At 39.6% G+C, this 19,615-nt stretch overlaps 1 protein-coding gene across 5 annotated transcripts in view; it reads left to right on the top strand.

Annotated features, from left to right (window-relative positions):
* ptprz1a (protein tyrosine phosphatase receptor type Z1a) overlaps positions 1–19,615 on the top strand; it is a 102,143-nt gene that overhangs the window by 75,781 nt on the left and 6,747 nt on the right. For 4 of the 5 annotated variants that reach the window (XR_010094354.1, XM_063478996.1, XM_063478998.1 and 1 more), the window contains 14 exons: positions 1,210–1,230; positions 2,215–2,311; positions 5,383–5,465; positions 9,220–9,354; positions 9,612–9,737; positions 10,136–10,311; positions 10,400–10,535; positions 12,978–13,124; positions 13,299–13,392; positions 13,485–13,558; positions 13,701–13,817; positions 14,169–14,324; positions 14,473–14,615; positions 18,555–18,690. Coding sequence is in view for 3 of the 5 variants with exons in the window: in XM_063478996.1 (XP_063335066.1) it covers positions 1,210–1,230; positions 2,215–2,311; positions 5,383–5,465; positions 9,220–9,354; positions 9,612–9,737; positions 10,136–10,311; positions 10,400–10,535; positions 12,978–13,124; positions 13,299–13,392; positions 13,485–13,558; positions 13,701–13,817; positions 14,169–14,324; positions 14,473–14,615; positions 18,555–18,690 (1,641 nt within the window). In the remaining 2 variants the exon portion in view is untranslated. Of the gene's footprint in view, positions 1–1,209; positions 1,231–2,214; positions 2,312–5,382; positions 5,466–9,219; positions 9,355–9,611; positions 9,738–10,135; positions 10,312–10,399; positions 10,536–12,977; positions 13,125–13,298; positions 13,393–13,484; positions 13,559–13,700; positions 13,818–14,168; positions 14,325–14,472; positions 14,616–18,554; positions 18,691–19,615 lie in introns of those variants that run through there. The other variant, XR_010094355.1, reaches the window with a different exon arrangement.

The following is a 19,615-nucleotide window of genomic DNA, read 5'->3' as shown; positions in this document are numbered from 1 at the left end:
ACCCGAATTAATAATTTGCAGAGTACAAGTTGTTGTTGTTCTTATCTCTTTGTGTAGCATCTTCATTCATTCTCATGAGCACTGTTGACTTTTACCTGCTGACCTTCAGCAGAACAAAATGCTACTTAATGAATCAAAGCTCCAGTTTTCTTTGTTCTGAAGCTGCCACTGAAGAAAAAATCACCAGAACACTATTAAGACTTGAAAGAAAAATAGATTTTTATGACGGGGAGTATGCCGCCTAAAGCAGCTGTATTAATAAATATCAGATCGTAAAAATGAATACATTTATTCAGGTAACAAATATAAATAATGATTTAAGTCTGTATTTTTACCATTTCCCATACATTTCCCAAAGGTTTGGTAACCCTCTGCATGCATCCATGAACCACCTCCAAGATCAGCCGTGCTTCTCATACTTTGTCTCCAAACTGCCCAACCTGATCTGTTCCTCATTTTTAATCCTCTCCATTCTGGTCACTCCCAATGACAATCTTAGGTCAAACATTGTCTTTTTGTTAGTTCCACCATCTCCAAACCATACATCATAGAAGGTCTTTCCATCTTATAAACCATCTTATAAATCTTCCCTTTCACTCTTGCTGCTATCTTTCTGTCATAGAGGTGATCCACCCACCCCACGCTCGTTGCACTCTCTTCTTCGCCAGTCTGTTGCATCTCTACTGCTTGCATGTTCAATTCTATCTGTCTCCCTCTCATTTAGTCATATGCATTTTGTGTTGATGCTAATGACTTTCATTCCACTTCTTTCTAGTCTTTACCTCCACCTCTGCAGACTCTGTTCCACCTACTCTCTACTCACTACAGATCACAATGTCGTCTATAAACATCATCAGAATCCTGCCTAACCTCATCTGTCAACTTGTCCATTGGGAATGAATAAATAAATGAATACGGAAAACATTTGGGCAACCGTCATACTGACAGTTCTTGAAGTTGCTTTGAGGCACATCCTATAGTGCAACATCAAAAGTGTGATACGGGCTAACCCTAACAAATCAAAATGCTGATGGGAAAATATTTACAAACAGTTTCATGTGATTTCTCCTTCATGTTTGCAGCAGTTGTACTATGACATAAAGCTATGTGGATCTGTAATTTGTAATTGTAATTTGTCCTTTTGCACTTCTTTGGTTTTTGTTATGGAATTGTCCTGCTTGTCTGCTGTTGATTCGCCCTCAACCTTAGACACTGAAGCCCAGTTACGAGGTAAGCCCCTGTCATTTATTCATGTTGCTGCATACCACCAGATGTGTATCTGTCTTGTATTGCACGCTGTTTCTTTGTCAAAGTATCAGTAAAGCACGTTTACTCTGTGGCAGCAGTAGAGGAAGCTGCATAATTATTACAAAGAGTAAAATGTGTGCATAAAGGTCGTTTCTAGTTTCAAGAAATCCAACAAAAATCTGTTGGAAATCTGTTAAAATCTCAAAATCTTTTAACCATGAACTGTTTTGGAAAACTAGTTGTATGAAGTTTTAAAATACATACACTATATTGGCAAAAGTATCCACTCGTCTGCCCTCACACGCATATGGGTGACATCCCATTATTAATCTGTAGAGTTTAATATGATATTGGCCCACCCTTTGCAGCTAAAAAAGCTGCAGGTCTTTTTGGTAAGGCTTTCTACAAGGTTTAGCAGTGTGTTTATAGTCATTTTTGACCATGCTTCCAGAAGCACATTTGTGAGGTCAAACACTGATGTTGGATGAGAAGAGACTGCTCTAATTCATCCCAAAGGTATTCTGTCTAGTTGAGGTCAGGACTATCACAGTACCACGCTGAAATTCACTGAGCTCCTGAGCGTGACCCATTCTTTCACAAATTTTTGTAGAAGCAGTCTGTATGCCTAGATGCTTTATTTTGTACACCTGTTGCCTTGGAAGTGATTGCAACACCTGAATTTAATGTTTGGATGGGTGAATGAATACTTTTGGCAGTAAAGTGTATCTTAAAAGGGAATCTGATGCAATGTTTATCCTTGATGGTCTGATCCGCAGCTATTGCAACAAGCGTGTGGTAAGTGGTTTTGAGTAGAAAGGTGCTTTCTATCACAAGTTTATTTTACATTGTATGGAATGTAAATTCAAATCTGCCAGTGTGCAACTGTACTCACTTATGATACATTTACCGAGGCTTTAAGTTATCTTTGAAGATTCTAAGCTTTGCTCTGTGTGTGCATGTTTCTAGGAGGCACAGATGTGCACTGTGGACATAGTGATGTCTACTGACAACGCAAATCATCCAGACAGCAAGACTGAAAACAGACACAGCAACAATTCGGCCTGTAAGTACAGGTTCAGACAGTGTGATTTGCTTCATGTTCAAGATTCAGAACAGTTTCAGATTTCTAACTTTTACTAAAGGAGTTATTTTCATCTCTTAATCACAAATGAGATGGACAAAAGGCATAACATAGTTATGATTATGTTAGGTATTTTAGCATATTAATTGATAAGATTTTGCTGAGTCTGTGTGCACTGCTAGTGTTTATCAGATGCAAACTAATGTTTGTGTTGAGTTGAGGTTTTAAAAGATGGTTTTCAGCCTAAGTTCTTTTCGTTAACAGGTACACATAACTGTTATTCAGAAACACATACAGTTGTAAATACATGGTAAGGTATGTGTGGCCACAATACTCAACAGAGCACCACATATAGATTCTTCCATCACTGAAACTAGTCCCACAGTGCTACTGTTTATGACAAACTGAACAAAACTATAAGGATTAGTAGTCACAAAATGCAGTTTTTAATTGATAGTTTCATTTATTAGAGAAAAAAGCTACTTAACCTACCTGGCTCTATGTGAAAAAAGTAGTTGTCCCTTCTTGTTAAATCTTGACTTAACTATGATCAACCAGTATTTTTTTTTAAACTGAGTTTAACTTCAATAGCCATGCCTAGGCCTGATTACTACCAGACATGTTGAATCAAGAAATAGCTTAAGTAGTAAAAACATTGTTTCCTTCATTATCCTACTTACCTCCTAAAAATCAAGTGGATACTATTTTGGAAATAGATCCTTTTGGCAAAAGGCGAATCTCCGTCATATGCAAACTGATATAGAGCTTAAGGCCTATTACTTGGGAAAAAACTAAAAATAATTGGGTAAAAGACATTGGGGTGGATTTATCTGATGATGAGTGGAGATCTTGCTTGAATCATATACATACCTCCTCCCTTTGCATTCGCCATGGTTTAATTCAGTTTAAAATTCTTCATCGTCTTCATTATACAAGGGAGAGGCTTTCAAAGGTTTTTTCCCAGAAGCCGATCCTGCCTGTCCCAGGTGTGGACATAATCCAGCAAATGAGGGTCACATGATGTGGTCTTGTCCTAACCTGGACAGTTACTGGGGAAATATATTCAAAGTGTTATCTCACATCAGTGCGCAAAATTTAGTGCTTGATTTCCGCATTGGCATTTTTGGAGATATGCCACCTCAATACAAAATTAGTAAATCTCAGGAAAATGCCATAGCATTTGCTACATTGCTTGCCCGTAGACTCATTCTATTCCACTGGAAGTCTGATAACGCTCCTTCATATATACAATGGTTAAAGGAGGTGCTTTCTTTTTACCACTGGAAAAACTTAGACACAGAGTTCTCTCATCACAACAAAAATTATCTGCGACTTGGAACCCATTTATTGACTATATAAAAACGTATTTTCCAGATGTAAACATTTTTTGTTTGTTTTGTTTTGTTTCTCTTTACATGAGCCTCGGGTGGGGAGGGAGGGGGGTTTCTTTTTTTTCCTTTTTTAACCGTGCTTTATTTTTTATGTATAATCGCAATGTTTTCATTTTGTATTGTGACCATGATTTGTGTAAAGCGATTAAATTTAAAAAGTCAAAAAAAAAAAGAAAGCTAGAGTGCAGGCTAAAACTGGAAGTTTGTAGTGCCCAATTTCTATTCTATCATTCCAGTTTTTTTTCCTTTTTAAGTTGAATATGTAGGCGAAGTATTTCATACGCAGTATTGCAGTCTTTTATGCAGCCAAAACATCAAGATTTAATTTGGAACAATAAAAAATATAACTTCTTTATTCACCAAAAAAAAAGAAAGAATGAATACTGGTGCATTTAGTACACGTTTATATCCAGATGCTGGTCTGGAGATTTAATTCTTCTTCATTTGCTGCACTTTCAGCTGTGGCTGCTTGTTCATTCCTGAAGAGTCAAGACAACAACTGGGTTTTCAGTTCAGAGCCACAGTAATTAGTTGATTAAGAAGCCTAAAATCAACCAATTAATTAATAAAAATCTTCTGTAGCCTTATCAACACACAGGACTAAGATAAAGCATTAAGCTACAAATTTTGGTTTTGTATATGTAAATGAGTAATCCATCCACATAAAAAGAAGAAAGAAATTAAATGCAAATGAAGATTTAAGCCTGTATCCTGCTAGTAAAGCACTCAGAGTATAAAAACATGTATATAAAAGATGGGCACACACCATGACATCACTCTGTTCTGTGAACCTTTTTCTCACTGTTTTAAGCTTTGATTTGAGCATTTTTGTGATTGCTGTCTTTTTTATTTGGAGTCACAAGTGACCAAAATTGTTAAATAAATTTGAAATAACATGTAATTTCAAACTTTAAAAAAAGAAATAGCTTAAGTAGAACAGAGACAGAGTAAAAGGTTAAAAGATCCCAGAAAGCAACACATCATGCCATAATGTAAAGAAACAGTTGAGAAACAAAGTCAGTGACATGAATTAGTCCAGAAAGAGTTAAAGTCTCTGGGACTCCAGCACAGTATCTGAAACATACCACCTCTGAATGGCTCAAAACACTAACAAGTCAGATTTAGGCAGCAATTAGTTTTTCACATTGGACCAGGTAGGTTTGGGTACATTTTTCCCTTAATAAATAAAATCATGATTTAAAAACTGCATTTTCTGTTTGGTAGGTTCTGTATTAAAATATGTTTACGTTTAAGTGTGACAGATGAGCAAAAAAATAAGAAACTTGGTAGGGAGCAAATAGTTTTTAACAGCACTATATGTTTATTTTTGTCAAAAGTAAAGTACAGTAGAGGATCTAGAGTAACTGGCCCATTTCAGGACTTTCCTCCAGGATTACACCCCGAAGAGTTCAGGACCAGAATGTAATTGATAGTCATAAATTCTACACTTTATCAGGCGATCCTGAAGGAGAATGTCTCGTCATGCCCTGAAGTGTTTTAAATTTCAAAATTATATTTAATGTCCATTTTATATGGAAGGTGTCAAATTTGCTTACATGTCTTTATCTGATGTAAAATGAATTAATCTAATTTGTTATCTTTACTGTGTGTGTGTGTGTGTGTGTGTGTGTGTGTGTGTGTGTGTGTGTCTTTGCCTGTCAGATGATGATACCCAGGTACACCTCTCACTACTGGCCAACAAAAAAGGAAAAGCAATGGATTACATTAACGCAAACTACGTGGATGTAAGGAAAACATTTTAATAAGCTACATACGAACTGAGGCCTTCATCCTCACTCTGAAGCTCATTTCTGTTTATTCAGCCTCTCAAACAAACAGTCTAAGGGTATTTTTATTCCCAGAGCCACTCAACACTTCCCTCTAGTCTTCCAAAACCAAGTCAAGTCTCCCTGCTGCATATTTCTAAACCTATTCACGAGAGGGGACCTGCAAAGCTCTCTATTATGCTAGTAACGGCACCAATAAAACCTTATTTCCAACATCTTGTTGTTTTGTGAAAAGCAGAAGCGACACAAAAAGACCTCTCTGCAGTCATGGCCTCTCTGGAGAGCCGGCATACAGGTTAGAGTTGGTAAAAGCACATTGAGAATCTCTACAGCTCCTACTTTTGTCTGCTTTTGGCGCATTGACGACAACTTCATGCTGTCAGTCAACTGAAGGTTATCAAACTATTAAATGGAGTGATTGAACAGCACTCTCTCCTGAGAACATGTGACAGTCTTTCCTAGGCCGGCCTTAACTAAACAAATCACCAGAATTCTGCCATCTTGACATTTTTGTTAAACACACACACACACACACACATATACACACACACAAACACACACACACAAAAACCCATATTGTCCTTGATGAGTTTTGTTTGATTTGGCAATTTAGTCTCCAATTTGAGCACCTATACAGGAGCTATCTTGGGCCCTTTCTCAGTAGTAAAAAAAATCTAGTAAATTTGAGTTGTGGGATTTAGATTGACTGTAAAGTGCATTTAAATGCTTCATTTTCAACAGGAGAACAAATAGGAGGCTCCAAGTGGACTTTGAGGAGAAAATATTTTTTGAGCACATTTTTTTAAAAATCAACTGCAACAAAAAAAACTTTAACATAAAAAAAGCTACAAATTCTAGTGAAACAGGTTGAACTCATACTTACTTGAACTCATATTAGGCTGAACACACCAGGAGTATATGAAAATATGCTGGTATTCCTGAACTAGCATCACTTGTAGATTTGTTTCTAATTTTAGAGATATTGCACAAATCCTAAATATTGATTTAATATGAGCTTTGAATGAGATATCCTGATCAAAAATGACTCCAAAGGTTTCTGAAAGTGTTACTGAAGGCCAAGGCAATGTCATCTACATACAGTGGCTTGCAGAAGTATTCGGCCCCCTTGAACTTTTCCACATTTTGTCACATTACAGCCACAAACATGAATCAATTTTATTGGAATTCCACGTGAAACACCAATACAAAGTGGTGTACACGTGAGAAGTGGAACGAAAATCATACATGATTCCAAACATTTTTTACAAATAAATAACTGAAAAGTGGGGTGTGCGTAATTATTCAGCCCCCTGAGTCAATACTTTGTAGAAACACCTTTTGCTGCAATTACAGCTGCCAGTCTTTTAGGGTATGTCTCTACCAGCTTTGCACATCTACAGACTGAAATCCTTGCCCATTCTTCTTTGCAAAACAGCTCCAGCTCAGTCAGATTAGATGGACAGCGTTTGTGAACAGCAGTTTTCAGATCTTGCCACAGATTCTGGATTGGATTTAGATCTGGACTTTGACTGGGCCATTCTAACACATGGATATGTTTTGTTTTAAACCATTCCATTGTTGCCCTGGCTTTATGTTTAGGGTCGCTGTGCTGCTGGAAGGTGAACCTCCGCCCCAGTCTCAAGTCTTTTGCAGACTCCAAGAGGTTTTCTTCCAAGAGTGCCCTGTATTTGGCTCCATCCATCTTCCCATCAACTCTGACCAGCTTCCCTGTCCCTGCTGAAGAGAAGCACCCCCAGAGCATGATGCTGCCACCACCATATTTGACAGTGGGGATGGTTTGTTCAGAGTGATGTGCAGTGTTAGTTTTCCGCCACACATAGCGTTTTGCATTTTGGCCAAAAAGTTCCATTTTGGTCTCATCTGACCAGAGCACCTTCTTCCACATGTTTGCTGTGTCCCCCACGTGGCTTGTGGCAAACTGCAAACGGGACTTCTTATGGTTTTCTGTTAACAATGGCTTTCTTCTTGCCACTCTTCCATAAAGGCCAACTTTGTGCAGTGCACGACTAATAGTTGTCCAATGGACAGATTCCCCCACCTGAGCTGTAGATCTCTGCAGCTCATCCAGAGTCACCATGGGCCTCTTGGCTGCATTTCTGATCAGCGCTCTCCTTGTTCGGCCTGTGAGTTTAGGTGGACGGCCTTGTCTTGGTAGGTTTACAGTTGTGCCATACTCCTTCCATTTCTGAATGATCGCTTGAACAGTGCTCCGTGGGATGTTCAAGGCTTGGGAAATCTTTTTGTAGCTTAAGCCTGCTTTAAATTTCTCAATAACTTTATCCCTGACCTGTCTGGTGTGTTCTTTGGACTTCATGGTGTTGTTGCTCCCAATATTCTCTTAGACAACCTCTGAGGCCATCACAGAGCAGCTGTATTTGTACTGACATTAGATTACACACAGGTGCACTCTGTTTAGTCATTAGCACTCATCAGGCAATGTCTATGGGCAACTGACTGCACTCAGACCAAAGGGGGCTGAATAATTACGCACACCCCACTTTGCAGTTATTTATTTGTAAAAAGTGTTTGGAATCATGTATGATTTTCGTTCCACTTCTCACATGTACACCACTTTGTATTGGTCTTTCACGTGGAATTCCAATAAAATTGATTCATGTTTGTGGCTGTAATGTGACAAAATGTGGAAAAGTTCAAGGGGGCCGAATACTTTTGCAAGCCACTTTAAGTGTTTAGAGTTGGTTAGACACTGTGTTTCTAATATTGTAAGTGCTAACTACAGTAAACTCAGTTTTGTCTCCATTTTAGAAGTAGGAAATTCAAAAGACATGCCTGAGTTTAACTACATGATGTGAATCATCTGGCTTCATGGATAGATAAAGTTGGCTATCATCTGTATAGAAGTGTAATTGTATGTAATTTCTTCTGATAATATTGCCTATTATTTAAATGTATAATGTCAATACAATTGGTCCTTGACAAAAAGAAGACTCAACATTTACATGAACAACCCGGATAGATATAACTTGAACCACTTTAGTGCAATTTCTTTAAAAATTAATTCATTAAAAAGTCTGTAATAAAATATTGTGCTGTTATCAAATGCTGCACTGAAGTCTAGCAGGAGGCTGATAGTGTGTAAGCTCACTGTCAGAGGCCATAAGAGGTCGTTAGTAACCTTTAGTAGTGCTGTTTCTCTTCTGTAATTCTGAATCCTGACTGAAATTCTTCAAATAAACCATTCGTCTGCAGATAATCAGTTAACTGGAGGATGTCATAAGGCCTTGAGGCAATCAGATGTAAAACACAATTTTCACGAGTGTTTTAAATTGTAAATCGGTCAGATCTGACCCGAACACGACAGGAAGGTGTGTGCAAATTCATTTTTCCTAAATTCTTTTTTGCCCATTTTTGATTTCTAATATTGTAATAAGTATTGGTTGGTTGGCCTTCACCTAAAGTTATTTATTAGTAATAATAAATCCAGATTCATAAAGGAATGGAGCAACTATACTTGAAACAGCTATCAATGTGGTGTTTAAGCATTCAGAGCAAAAACTCTAATGCACAATCTTTTTATTATCTGCATTGTTTTTCACATTGCAATGTAAAAGTACATGAACACAACAAAGTCAGCAGAACAAATTTCCCATCTTGTACTTAGTACATCTTGCACATACACCTATAACATTTTGATTTGCCAAAGATCATGTCAGCACTTTGTGTTTCTCAGGGTTTTAAGAAGACACGGTTGTACATTGCTGCTCAGGGGCCTGTGAGGTCGAGCATTGAGGACTTCTGGAGGATGATATGGGAGCAGAACATCTGCATCATCGTCATGATCAGCAACCTGGTGGAGAAAGGATGCGTAAGTGTCTCGTCATAGTTTCTGAAATTACATTTATATTTTTGAGTTGAAATATATATGAACATAATCTGATGACACACACAGAGTGAACCTGTGTACACTCATGTTGGTCAGTAAAGAAAGAAATAATTTTGTAGCTTTAAAAAAATATTTTTTACACTTTTACAGTGCTCTTTTATGAATATCGATCAACCAAAGAAGAATCTTTTCCATCACATTTCTTTTAGCATTATATGCATGTGTTTACTGTGTCTTAGAGAATATATGATCAGTACTGGCCACTGGAGGTGCAGGAGGAGTACGGCAGCTTTCTCGTGACTGTGAAGAGCACTAAAGTCCTCGCCTACTACACACAGAGAACCTTCACCATCAGAAAAATCCAGGTAAAAAAGGTCAGCCTGTAGCAGTCACCCTTAAGTATCCTGTGTAATAACAGAATTTCAATTCATTTTCTTTTTTATAGCTCTAATTTGCAAAGATAGTCACTTCAAGAGAAATAAAGACCCTAAAATATTAGAAAGGAGTTCCCTTAATGGGAACCAGTTGGGGTGAGGGGAAAGAGAAGAGAGTAGAGAGACTGCACTACATACAATATATTTAGATTTTCATGTTAATTGTAACTAGGCCAAGTAGGAGTGGCAAGAAATTATTTTAGGGTGGCAGTACCACAGTAGATCCATCCATAGATGGCACAAGTTGGAATTTCACAACTCGAGTGATGTCAGTGAGTCGCTGTTGGTATCTTCCTGTTACTGACTGCTTTGTTCTTGTCCACCTGCAGAGTTCTCAGAAGGGGCGGGCCAAGGAGGGGGCCAATGAGCGGACTGTGACACAGTATCATTACACCCAGTGGCCTGACACTGGCGTTCCAGACTTAGCTCTGCCGTTCCTCCGCTTCATCCGCAAGTCGTCCAGAGCCAGGACAGATGACATGGGGCCACTGATGGTTCACTGCAGGTGGGAACTGCCAGAAAGAGTTAAAAATCTCATTTTCATTGGCAGCTGAATATATATGCTTAACTTTAATATTCTTTTTGCCACGCAGTGCTGGTGTTGGCCGGACGGGCACATACATTGTCCTGGACAGCATGCTGACGCAGATCCAAAATGAGGGCTCCGTCAACGTCATGGGCTTCCTTAAACACATTCAAACTCAGAGGAAATGCCTGGTGCAGACAGAGGTCACCCTTATTCCTGTCCATACACACCCATAGTCAGTCAACACACCATCCATTTACTACTATTAATAATAATACTAGCTAATAATAACGACTTCTTTGTGGATGGTAAATCCTGAGTCTCTACATGGCAAGTTCAGTGTCACTGATCCGTGCACCCAGACTGGAACAACTGACATTAAATTGGAACCAAACACTGATGCAGCCCAGAAGATTAAAAAAATAAAAAAAAGAGAACCTCACTGGCAATACTTAGATTTTTCTTCAAGCAAACCCATGCCTTGGTATGCTGAAGCATTAGTGGTGCCTTTCACTGGAACTAAGGGGTTGAGCCCAACTCCTGAAAAGTAACCCTACATCCACCAAACATTACACTTGACAGACTCATCCATCGGGCTGCCAGATGGAGAACCATGATTCATCACTTTTCACTGCATTACACCGCTTAGATGCAGCTGCTCGGCCATTGAAACCCACCCCATGAAGCTCTTTATGCACTGTTCTTGAGCTAATCTGAAGGCACATGTGGTTTGAAGGTCTGTAGCCATTAACTGCTGAAGACGTTACACACTATCCACTTCAGCATCCGCTGACCCTGCTCTGTGGTTTTTTGCAGCCTACTACTTCAAGGCTGAGTTGCTGTCATGCCCAGTCTCTTCCACTTTGTGAACCGTTGACTGTGGAATATTTAGTAGTCAGGAAATTTCCCAATTGGACTTGTTGCACAGGTGGAATCCTGTCACGGTAGCATACTGAAATTCACTTCAGTGCCTCAGACTGACCCATTCTTTCACAAATTTTTGTAGAAGCAGTCTAACAAAGGTGTCTGATTTGATATCCTGGTGGCCATGGAAGTGATCGGAACACCTGAATTCAATGGTCTGGATGAGTGAATGATTACTTTTAGTAATGTAGTGTAGCAGTATGATATAGAGGGGTTACAGTCATTTTGATCACTGTTGCATACACCCTCTACATTCATTCCCATAATGAGTGTATGTAAACCTCTGACCACAACTGTAGACCTTTCTTTCAACCATATTTTGATTCTGTGTAGAATTAGTAAAATAAATTGAAATGATTGCTAGAGATCTTGTTAAATATAGCACTGAACAGAATATTCTTCTCACGAATACATTTTTAGTTTCTATCTATATTTTTCACTGGCAGGCAGAACTAGAATGCATTAACAACCTTTTTTTCACAAAAGTTTATCCTGATCCCGAAGTCACAGAAATAATCAACTTTGAATTTTTGTGACTTATTATTTTCCGACAGCCATCTTGTTTAATTCCATCTCCCATTTCTAACGCCCACAAGAGTTATGATGGTTTGTCAGTTTCTATTTCATGGCTAAAACTGTATCAGGTATAAATTTAGGACAAATAAACAGAGAAATAGGGAAATAAATTATGTTCCTCCTGCGACAACTTTGCCTCGCTGTTCTAAGCCCCTGCTATAAGATTAGCATGTGCACATGCTGAACCCACACTGAAAATAAGTCTGTGATGCTTTTTGGCCTCAAACAGGTCAAAATCCAAAGCCTAGAGATAACCTAGATATAACATGAGGTGCTGCTCCCCACTCCCAAGAAAAGTCCAGCAACATAGAACAACAGAAGATGCCATCAGCAGTTTATTTGCTTCAACAGGGAATAATGCCAAAACAACAAACAATCAGCAAACATTTTACAACAGTTTTATCTGATCCTAACAGGACAGCTAGTCTGTACTTGCTGACAAGAGGTCAAATTTGTCCTCTCAAACCGAGTCTGCAACTGAAGGAATAAAAATTAAAGCTGTTGGGAGAAGTTTATTTTAGAGTTTAATTTTAAAATATGCTGCAAGTGTCACATTTTCACTGATTCGTTTATTTAAAGCACATTTTAAGTGTATTATAGATTTATTGGTGAGATGATGTTTTAGATGTGCAGCTCGTTAAACTGCACATATAAAAAGCACTAAATGAGGCACAAACTATGTGTTACATCGTGACAGGAATGTCTGGGTATTAATTTGGTGATTCAGAAAATGTATGAAATGATTGTATTTCTGAGTCTCTTTACATTACTGGAATTGTGGCTACTAGAACAAAGACCACTCACCAAAAAGACCTTCTTAATTAATCGGATTAATTTGACATTCATCTGCATCAGACTGTCAAACTCCACATCTCCTTTATTAGACAGTAAGATTTTTTTAATGTTCAAATGAATAGAGTTCAATGTTTAACATTTTAAACTTCCTACCTGGCTCAGCCAACACACACACAAACACACACACACCTTGAACAGCGGAGAGAAAAAAAACACATACTGAGAAAAACATAAAAACAGCAACATATTGTGATCAACATAATCCTGAATCATAACAGTCTCCTGTTATGAGACTGTTAAAAAAGTTTCAATGACAAATTTAAACTTCTTGTTTTTTTTTCTTTCTGCAGGAACAGTATGTTTTTATCCACAATGCCCTGGTGGAAGCCATCTTGTCTGGTGAGACAGAGGTGGCATTGGCTCAACTGCATACGTACGTGGACAAGCTGATGACCCCAGGGCCTGATGGAGGAACAGGGATGGACAAACAGTTCAAGGTAAGCCGATCACCTTACTCTCAGTATGTTTCATTGAGACTGACACAGTCTCAGACAGTCCTCATATTAGTTAGTATGAAACTATTATCATACTTATTATCAGACATCTTTTAATGAAAGATGGGGTTTTTTAGTTGTTTACAGTTGTTTACGGGTTTTTGATGTTTTCCACAGATGGTTTGTTACACCAATCTGAAGCACTGTGACTATTCCACAGCTCTGCAGGACTGCAACCACAACAAGAACAGAAACTGCTCGGTGATACCCAGTGAGTCTGACACACTCGTCAGCTGCAGCTGAAAATACTGCACATACACAAAAACATCTGTCTGCACAAACATGTTCTATCTCATATTGCAGTTGAGAGGTCACGAGTGCATTTGCCGACAACAGCAGGGGAAACATCAGACTACATTAATGCATCATATATCGCAGTAAGTCATATATATATATGACTCTGTGTGTGTGTGTGTGTGTGTGTGTGTGTGTGTGTGTGTATGTGTGTATGTAATTCATCAGTAACAGCCACAGTTTCAAGTAATGAGGTCAGTAAGTGTGGCTGACATGTTCCTCCAGGGTTACAGGCACACCAAGGAGTTCATCATTACCCAGAAACCCTTGCCTGTCACTGTAAAGGACTTCTGGACAATGATATGGGACCACAATGCCCAAGTCATTTTGTCACTGCCTGGGGTGAGGAACCGTTCTTTTTAAAGACATCCCTGAAAGAATCTTGTGACTAAATCCTCCTGGGGCTCTTTGTACCTGTTTGTTCCTTTAATTCAAATGTTATTTTAATATTTATTTTATATCTCAAAAAATCTTTTCTGATTTAATATTTTAATGTTTTGTGGAAAATGTATTGAGGTTTTCTTGATGTGTTAGCCCAGACTAGTGATCTGTTCAGGGTGCAGTCATGCTCTCTCTACAGTATCATGGTACATACTGTAATTACAAGCAGCCAGGTTGGAAAAAATGTAGTTGCAAGTTGGAGATATCTGTGAATTGTCACAAATGCAATGTAATGATTTCCTGTGTTGGTAGATGGAGGAAGAAGCAGAGCCATTTGTTTTCTGGCCTTATAAAGGGCAGCTGATCAGCTATGAGATGTTCACTGTCACTCAAAAGAGTGAGACTCATGTTTGTCTGTCCAATGAGGACCTGCTGGTAGTTCAGGACTACATACTGAAAGCTACAAAGGTTAGTAACATGGCAGTTTCCCTCTAAAAAATGTATCCCAGTTTTAATTTAAAACCCACGCCCATAAGAATAGTTGTCATGTGGACATGAAAACTCACTCTCATGACCTACTGTGACTGATGTTTGCTGTCTTTTCTTATCTTAATAGGATGACTACGTTCTTGAGGTGAGACACTATCGTGCTCCCAACTGGCCAAACCCAGACAGTCCCCTCACTTCCACCTTTGAGCTTCTCAAACTGATGAAGGAAGAGATCCTCACAAAGGACAGCCCTACTGTGGTCCACGATAAGTAAGACCCTTGGACTACTTACAATACTGTCGTCTGGTCTGATACTTGTTTTGTAATCTTTATATTATTTACGATCCATATCTATGCATCTGTCTGTCTGTGTACCTACCTACTCAGGCCTTCTTGTCCAACCTCTGAACCTCTTGTCTGACCTCTCTGTCAGGGTGCTGGTTCAGCATTTTGAGTTTATTCTGTTTTGTGATTCTTTGTATTATTGGTTTAGGATCATGTTTTATTCCTTGAGTTTAGTTCCTTTTATGTTTTGAGTTTTTTTGTTGTTTATTTTTCGGTTTACCTGTTTTTATTCAATTGCAATTTTCAAAGTTCTCCCACTGAGAACTTATGGAGGGGTCTGAAATTCACATTGTAGGTGCATTCCCACTTTAAAAAAAAACAATTAGGAAATGACATCGTATGATTTTTAAAGAATGTATTTGAACACCTGAGAAAAGCAGTATTAGTATTTGATACAAAAGCCTTTGTTTGCAATTACAGAGGTCAAACGTTTCCTGTAGTTCTTGACCAGGTTTGCACACACTGCAACAGAGATTATGGCCCACTCCTCCACACAGATCTCCTCTAGATCTGTCAGGTTTTGGGGCTGTTGCTCAGCAACATGGAGTTTCAGCTCTCTCCAAAGATTTTTTTATTGGATTTCGGTCTAGAGACTGGCTAGGCCACTCCAGAACTTTGATATGCTTCTTACGGAGCCACTTCTTGGTTATCCTGGCTGTGTGCTTTGGGTCATTGTCATGTTAGAAGATCCAGCCACAACCCATCTTCAATGCTCTGACTGAGGGAAAGAGGTTGTTGCTCAAAAAGTCACAATACATGACCCCATTCATTCTTTCCTTAATACAGTGCATTCGTCCTGTCCCCTTTGCAGAAAAGCAGCCCCAAAGCATTATGTTTCCACCACCAATGCTTCACAGTAGGCATGGTGTTCTTGGGATGCAACTCATCCTTCTTTTTCCTCCAAACACGGCAATTGAAGTTGAGACCAAAATGTTCTATTTTGGTCTCTGGATCATCCAGATGGTCACTGACAAACTTCAGACAGGCCTGGACATGTGATGACTTGAGCAGGGGAACCTTCCATGCAATGCATGACTTGAGACCGTAGCTGTGTCCCAAAACGTCGGCTGCATCCTCCGGAGGCCGCATTTGAAGGCCGATTACGTCACAGCCAGGCGACGAAGGCTGTCCCAATTCGTCGACTCCTTCAAATGCGGCCGACAAATGCGTCCTTCATTTCCCCAAATTTGAAGGATGGGTCGGGTGTGTCCTTCGTGGCCCACCATATTCCAGAATTCATAGCGCGGCCCAGCAAATTCCAGCTGCCAACAATGGCGGCCGCTACTAAGTTTTAAAATTACTCTTATTAATCTTTCTGGGTCACAAAATAAACTTTTAACATATTTTAAGGCGAGAAAGTAGCTGTGTAAATTACAAATATCTGCTTGGTTTATCAAGACATCGCATATTTGCAAAAGTATGCCCATGTTTTCGGAGACGTCTGTTACCCACCCGCTCGATAGCAAGCCGGGGGGTTCAATGGTCACTCCAGCCGGCGCGAGCAGCGGACTCCCGGCTTCATCGTTTTCAGACCCCCGCTCTTTCGCTACTCAGGTTAAACATGATATATAAGTCACTCGGATAACTTAAAAATGTAATTGTTTGCCTTTTTTCGGTGTTTTATTTGTTCCGGAGTAAATCGGTTTGGCTGAGATCAAAGTTATTAGATTAAATAAAACTTTATTAATCCATCGGGTGGGTTCCTCTGGGATTTTCACACAGCTGAATAAACGTTAAACAGAAAACTGATTAAACAGAACTGTGAGACGGTCGAGAATTTACGCCAGTGTCCTGTTATATTTTAGATAGCAAGGAGCAGACGGCCGAGTTAATTAAACTCCACCGAGACAGCGGTGACGCAAATCTGAAGGCTAGACCGTCCCATTTCACAGCCTCGCACTTCCGGCCTTCTCGGTCTTTGAAGGACCCGGCCCACGTAGACCGGGTCCTCCGAAGGATGCAGCCGACGTTTTGGGACACTGCTCATGACAGCGTAGTGTTCTACCGACAGTGACCTTTGACACCGTGGTCCCAGCTCTCTTCATGTCATTGACCAGCTCCTCCCATGTAGTTCTGGGCTGAGTCCTCGCCTTTCTTATCATCAGTGATACGCCACAAGGTGAGATCTTGCATGGAGCCCCAGTCCGAGGGCGACTGACAATCGTCTTTAACCTCTTCCATTTTTGACAGTTGCTCCAACAGTTGATCTGTTTTCACCAAGCTGCTTGGCAATTGCCCCGTAGCCTTTTCCAGCCTTGTGGAGGTCGACAATTTTGTCTCTGGTATCTTTTGGCAGCTCTTTATTCTTGCCCATGGTGGTAGTTGGAGTCTGCCTGACTGTGGGGTGGACAGGTGTCTTTAAAGAGCTCAGACAGGTGCTACTAATTTAGATTAATAAAGGCATAGCAACAGGTCTTTGAGAGCCAGAATTCTTGCTGATTGCCAGGTGTTCAAATTTTTATGTGCAGCAGTGCAATATGAATAAATTCTTTAAAAATCATACAATGTGATTTCCTGAATTGTTTTTTAAATGCTGTCTCTCACAGTGGCAATGCACCTACAATGTGAATTTCAGACCCCTCAATGATTTCTAAGTGGGAGAACTTCGAAATCGCAGGGTGTCAAACATCCACATAAACATACAGTTGAAGCTGCAAAGGGTGGGCTGACATAATATTTACCCTAGGAATGAAGACAAGACAAAAATTGGATGTTTCTCAAGTTGATATGCATGCGAAGGCAGACAAGCAAATACTTTTGGCAATATAGTTTATATAGTGGAGATGGAAGTTGTGGGTGTATCTGTGGGTGTGTTTGTGTATGTATATAGATAAGATAGATATAGATATATAGAGAGAGACGTTGGATGTCGGACTGGAGAATAATAAAAAGGCCGCTAGAAAAGCTGTAGCCACCAAATATCAGCAGAGAATAATCTAAGTCCTGAGGCGTCAGCTGAATCGGAAGAACAAGATCCATGCAATCATCACATACGCCCTGCCAGCTTATTATCAGACATCAATAAGCTGGCAGGACCAAGGGAGAAGATAGAAGCCATTGACATCAAGACAATCAAGCTCCTTACCATGTATTGAGGGTTTCACCTCAAATCCAGCACTCTGAGACTGTATGCTAAGCAGAAGGAAGGTGGCCAAGGACTAGTGAGTGTCAGAACTACTATCCAGGATGACGCAACAAAGATCCATGAGTACATCAGGAAGATGGGCACATAGTATTGCTTAGTGAATACCTCAGGCAGCAGAAACTGGAGAAAGAAGAAGAGTAAGAGCTTCCATGATGACAGACCCGCATGTACCACCGACAAATAGAAGAAGGGGCTGATATTGAGAAATCTCACCAGTAGCTAGCTAGGCTGAAAGACATCACAGAGGCAGTAATCATGGCAACAAAGGAACAAGCTCTAAGCACAAGATCCATACAGGCTGGGGTCTAACACACCAGGCAAGACCCCAGGTGCAAAGATGCCCCTGAGACAATCCAGCATATAACTGCAGGGTGTAAGATGCTAGCAGGCAGGGCATACATGGAACGCCATAACCAAGTGGCGGCCTAGTCCACAAGAACATGTACTGAGTATGGCCTAGAACTCCCAAGGTCAAAATGGGAGACGCTCCCCAAGGTGGCTGAGAATAACCAGGCTAAGCTCTTGTGGGACTTCCAGATACAAACAGACAAACTGGTAATGGCTAACCAACCGGGCATAGTGGCGGACAAATAGAGAAACACAGCTGTAGTGATAGATGTAGCTATGCCAAGTAGTAGCAAAATCAGGAAAAAAGAAAACACAAGAAGTTGGAGCCACTTGCCCATATAATTTCATTTATTTTGTTTTTTGTTTTTTAGTGTGGGTGGGTTTACAGCAGGACTGTTCTGTGCTCTTTCGTCTCTGACTCGCCAGTTGGATGCCGAAGCGTCAGTGGATGTCTTCCAAGTAGCCAGGCTGATGAATCTCATGAGACCTGGAACCTTCAACAACATCGTAAGTTTGTCTGTCTCACAATAATTTTATTGTAATGTAATGTTGTAAAGTGTACCTCATTAAGTTAGAATATTTAAAAAATATATAATTAGCATCAAAACAACAAGGCAGTTGTTTTTATTGTAATAGGCTCTTTATATGTTGGGTTTTTTCTGTTTGTTTAAGGGTATAATATGCCTTAATGGCTGTGGCCTTTTTCAGTAGGAAGACAACAGTGAAACGGCAAGAAGCACGACAATGAGTTTGAGGTGTTGACTTCACCTCCAAATTCTCAATCTAATCAAGCATAAGCAATTGTTTTTTTCCAGCACTTATTTTGTACTGGACAAAAAAAGTCTGATCCATGGAGATACCTTCAAGGGTCTAGTGGAGTTCATGCTGTTTTGGTGGCAAAAGGGGTACCAACATGTCAGTTCATTCATCAATTGTCAATTCATTTTAATGTTATTGCCACCTTGAGGTGGCAACAATCCCTTCAAGTTTTATATTGTAAAGTAAAGATCCTACAATAATGCATAAAAGATCCCAAGCACTTGGCAAGAGTGGGAAGGAAAAACTCCCTTGAGCAGTGGAAGACAGAAAGAAAGACAAGCTGTGCAGGAAACCAGAGATTGTTGCAAAGCAACAACCCCAGTATATGTTATTGTAGTCAGCCATTGTTTTTATTATTGACTTGGCTGACTGAGAACCTTCAGAGATTTTGCCCAAACTCCATATTGAGCATGCTTTTTATTTATTGAAAAAATCAGTGGCTGATTTTGGGTTTCCGGAAGTTTGCACATGGGTTAAAGAAGAAACAAAAAAAGAACCCCAAAACAGCAACAAAAAAACAAACAAACAAACAAACAAACAAACAAACAAACAAACCATTTACTACTGTCACTTTTTCATAATAAATCCCACCCCACACATTCTTAATTTGAAA

The sequence above is a fragment of the Pelmatolapia mariae genome, linkage group LG7 (assembly GCF_036321145.2).
Source record: "Pelmatolapia mariae isolate MD_Pm_ZW linkage group LG7, Pm_UMD_F_2, whole genome shotgun sequence".
NCBI lineage: Eukaryota > Metazoa > Chordata > Actinopteri > Cichliformes > Cichlidae > Pelmatolapia > Pelmatolapia mariae.
This window is presented reverse-complemented; position numbering and strand designations above follow the sequence as displayed.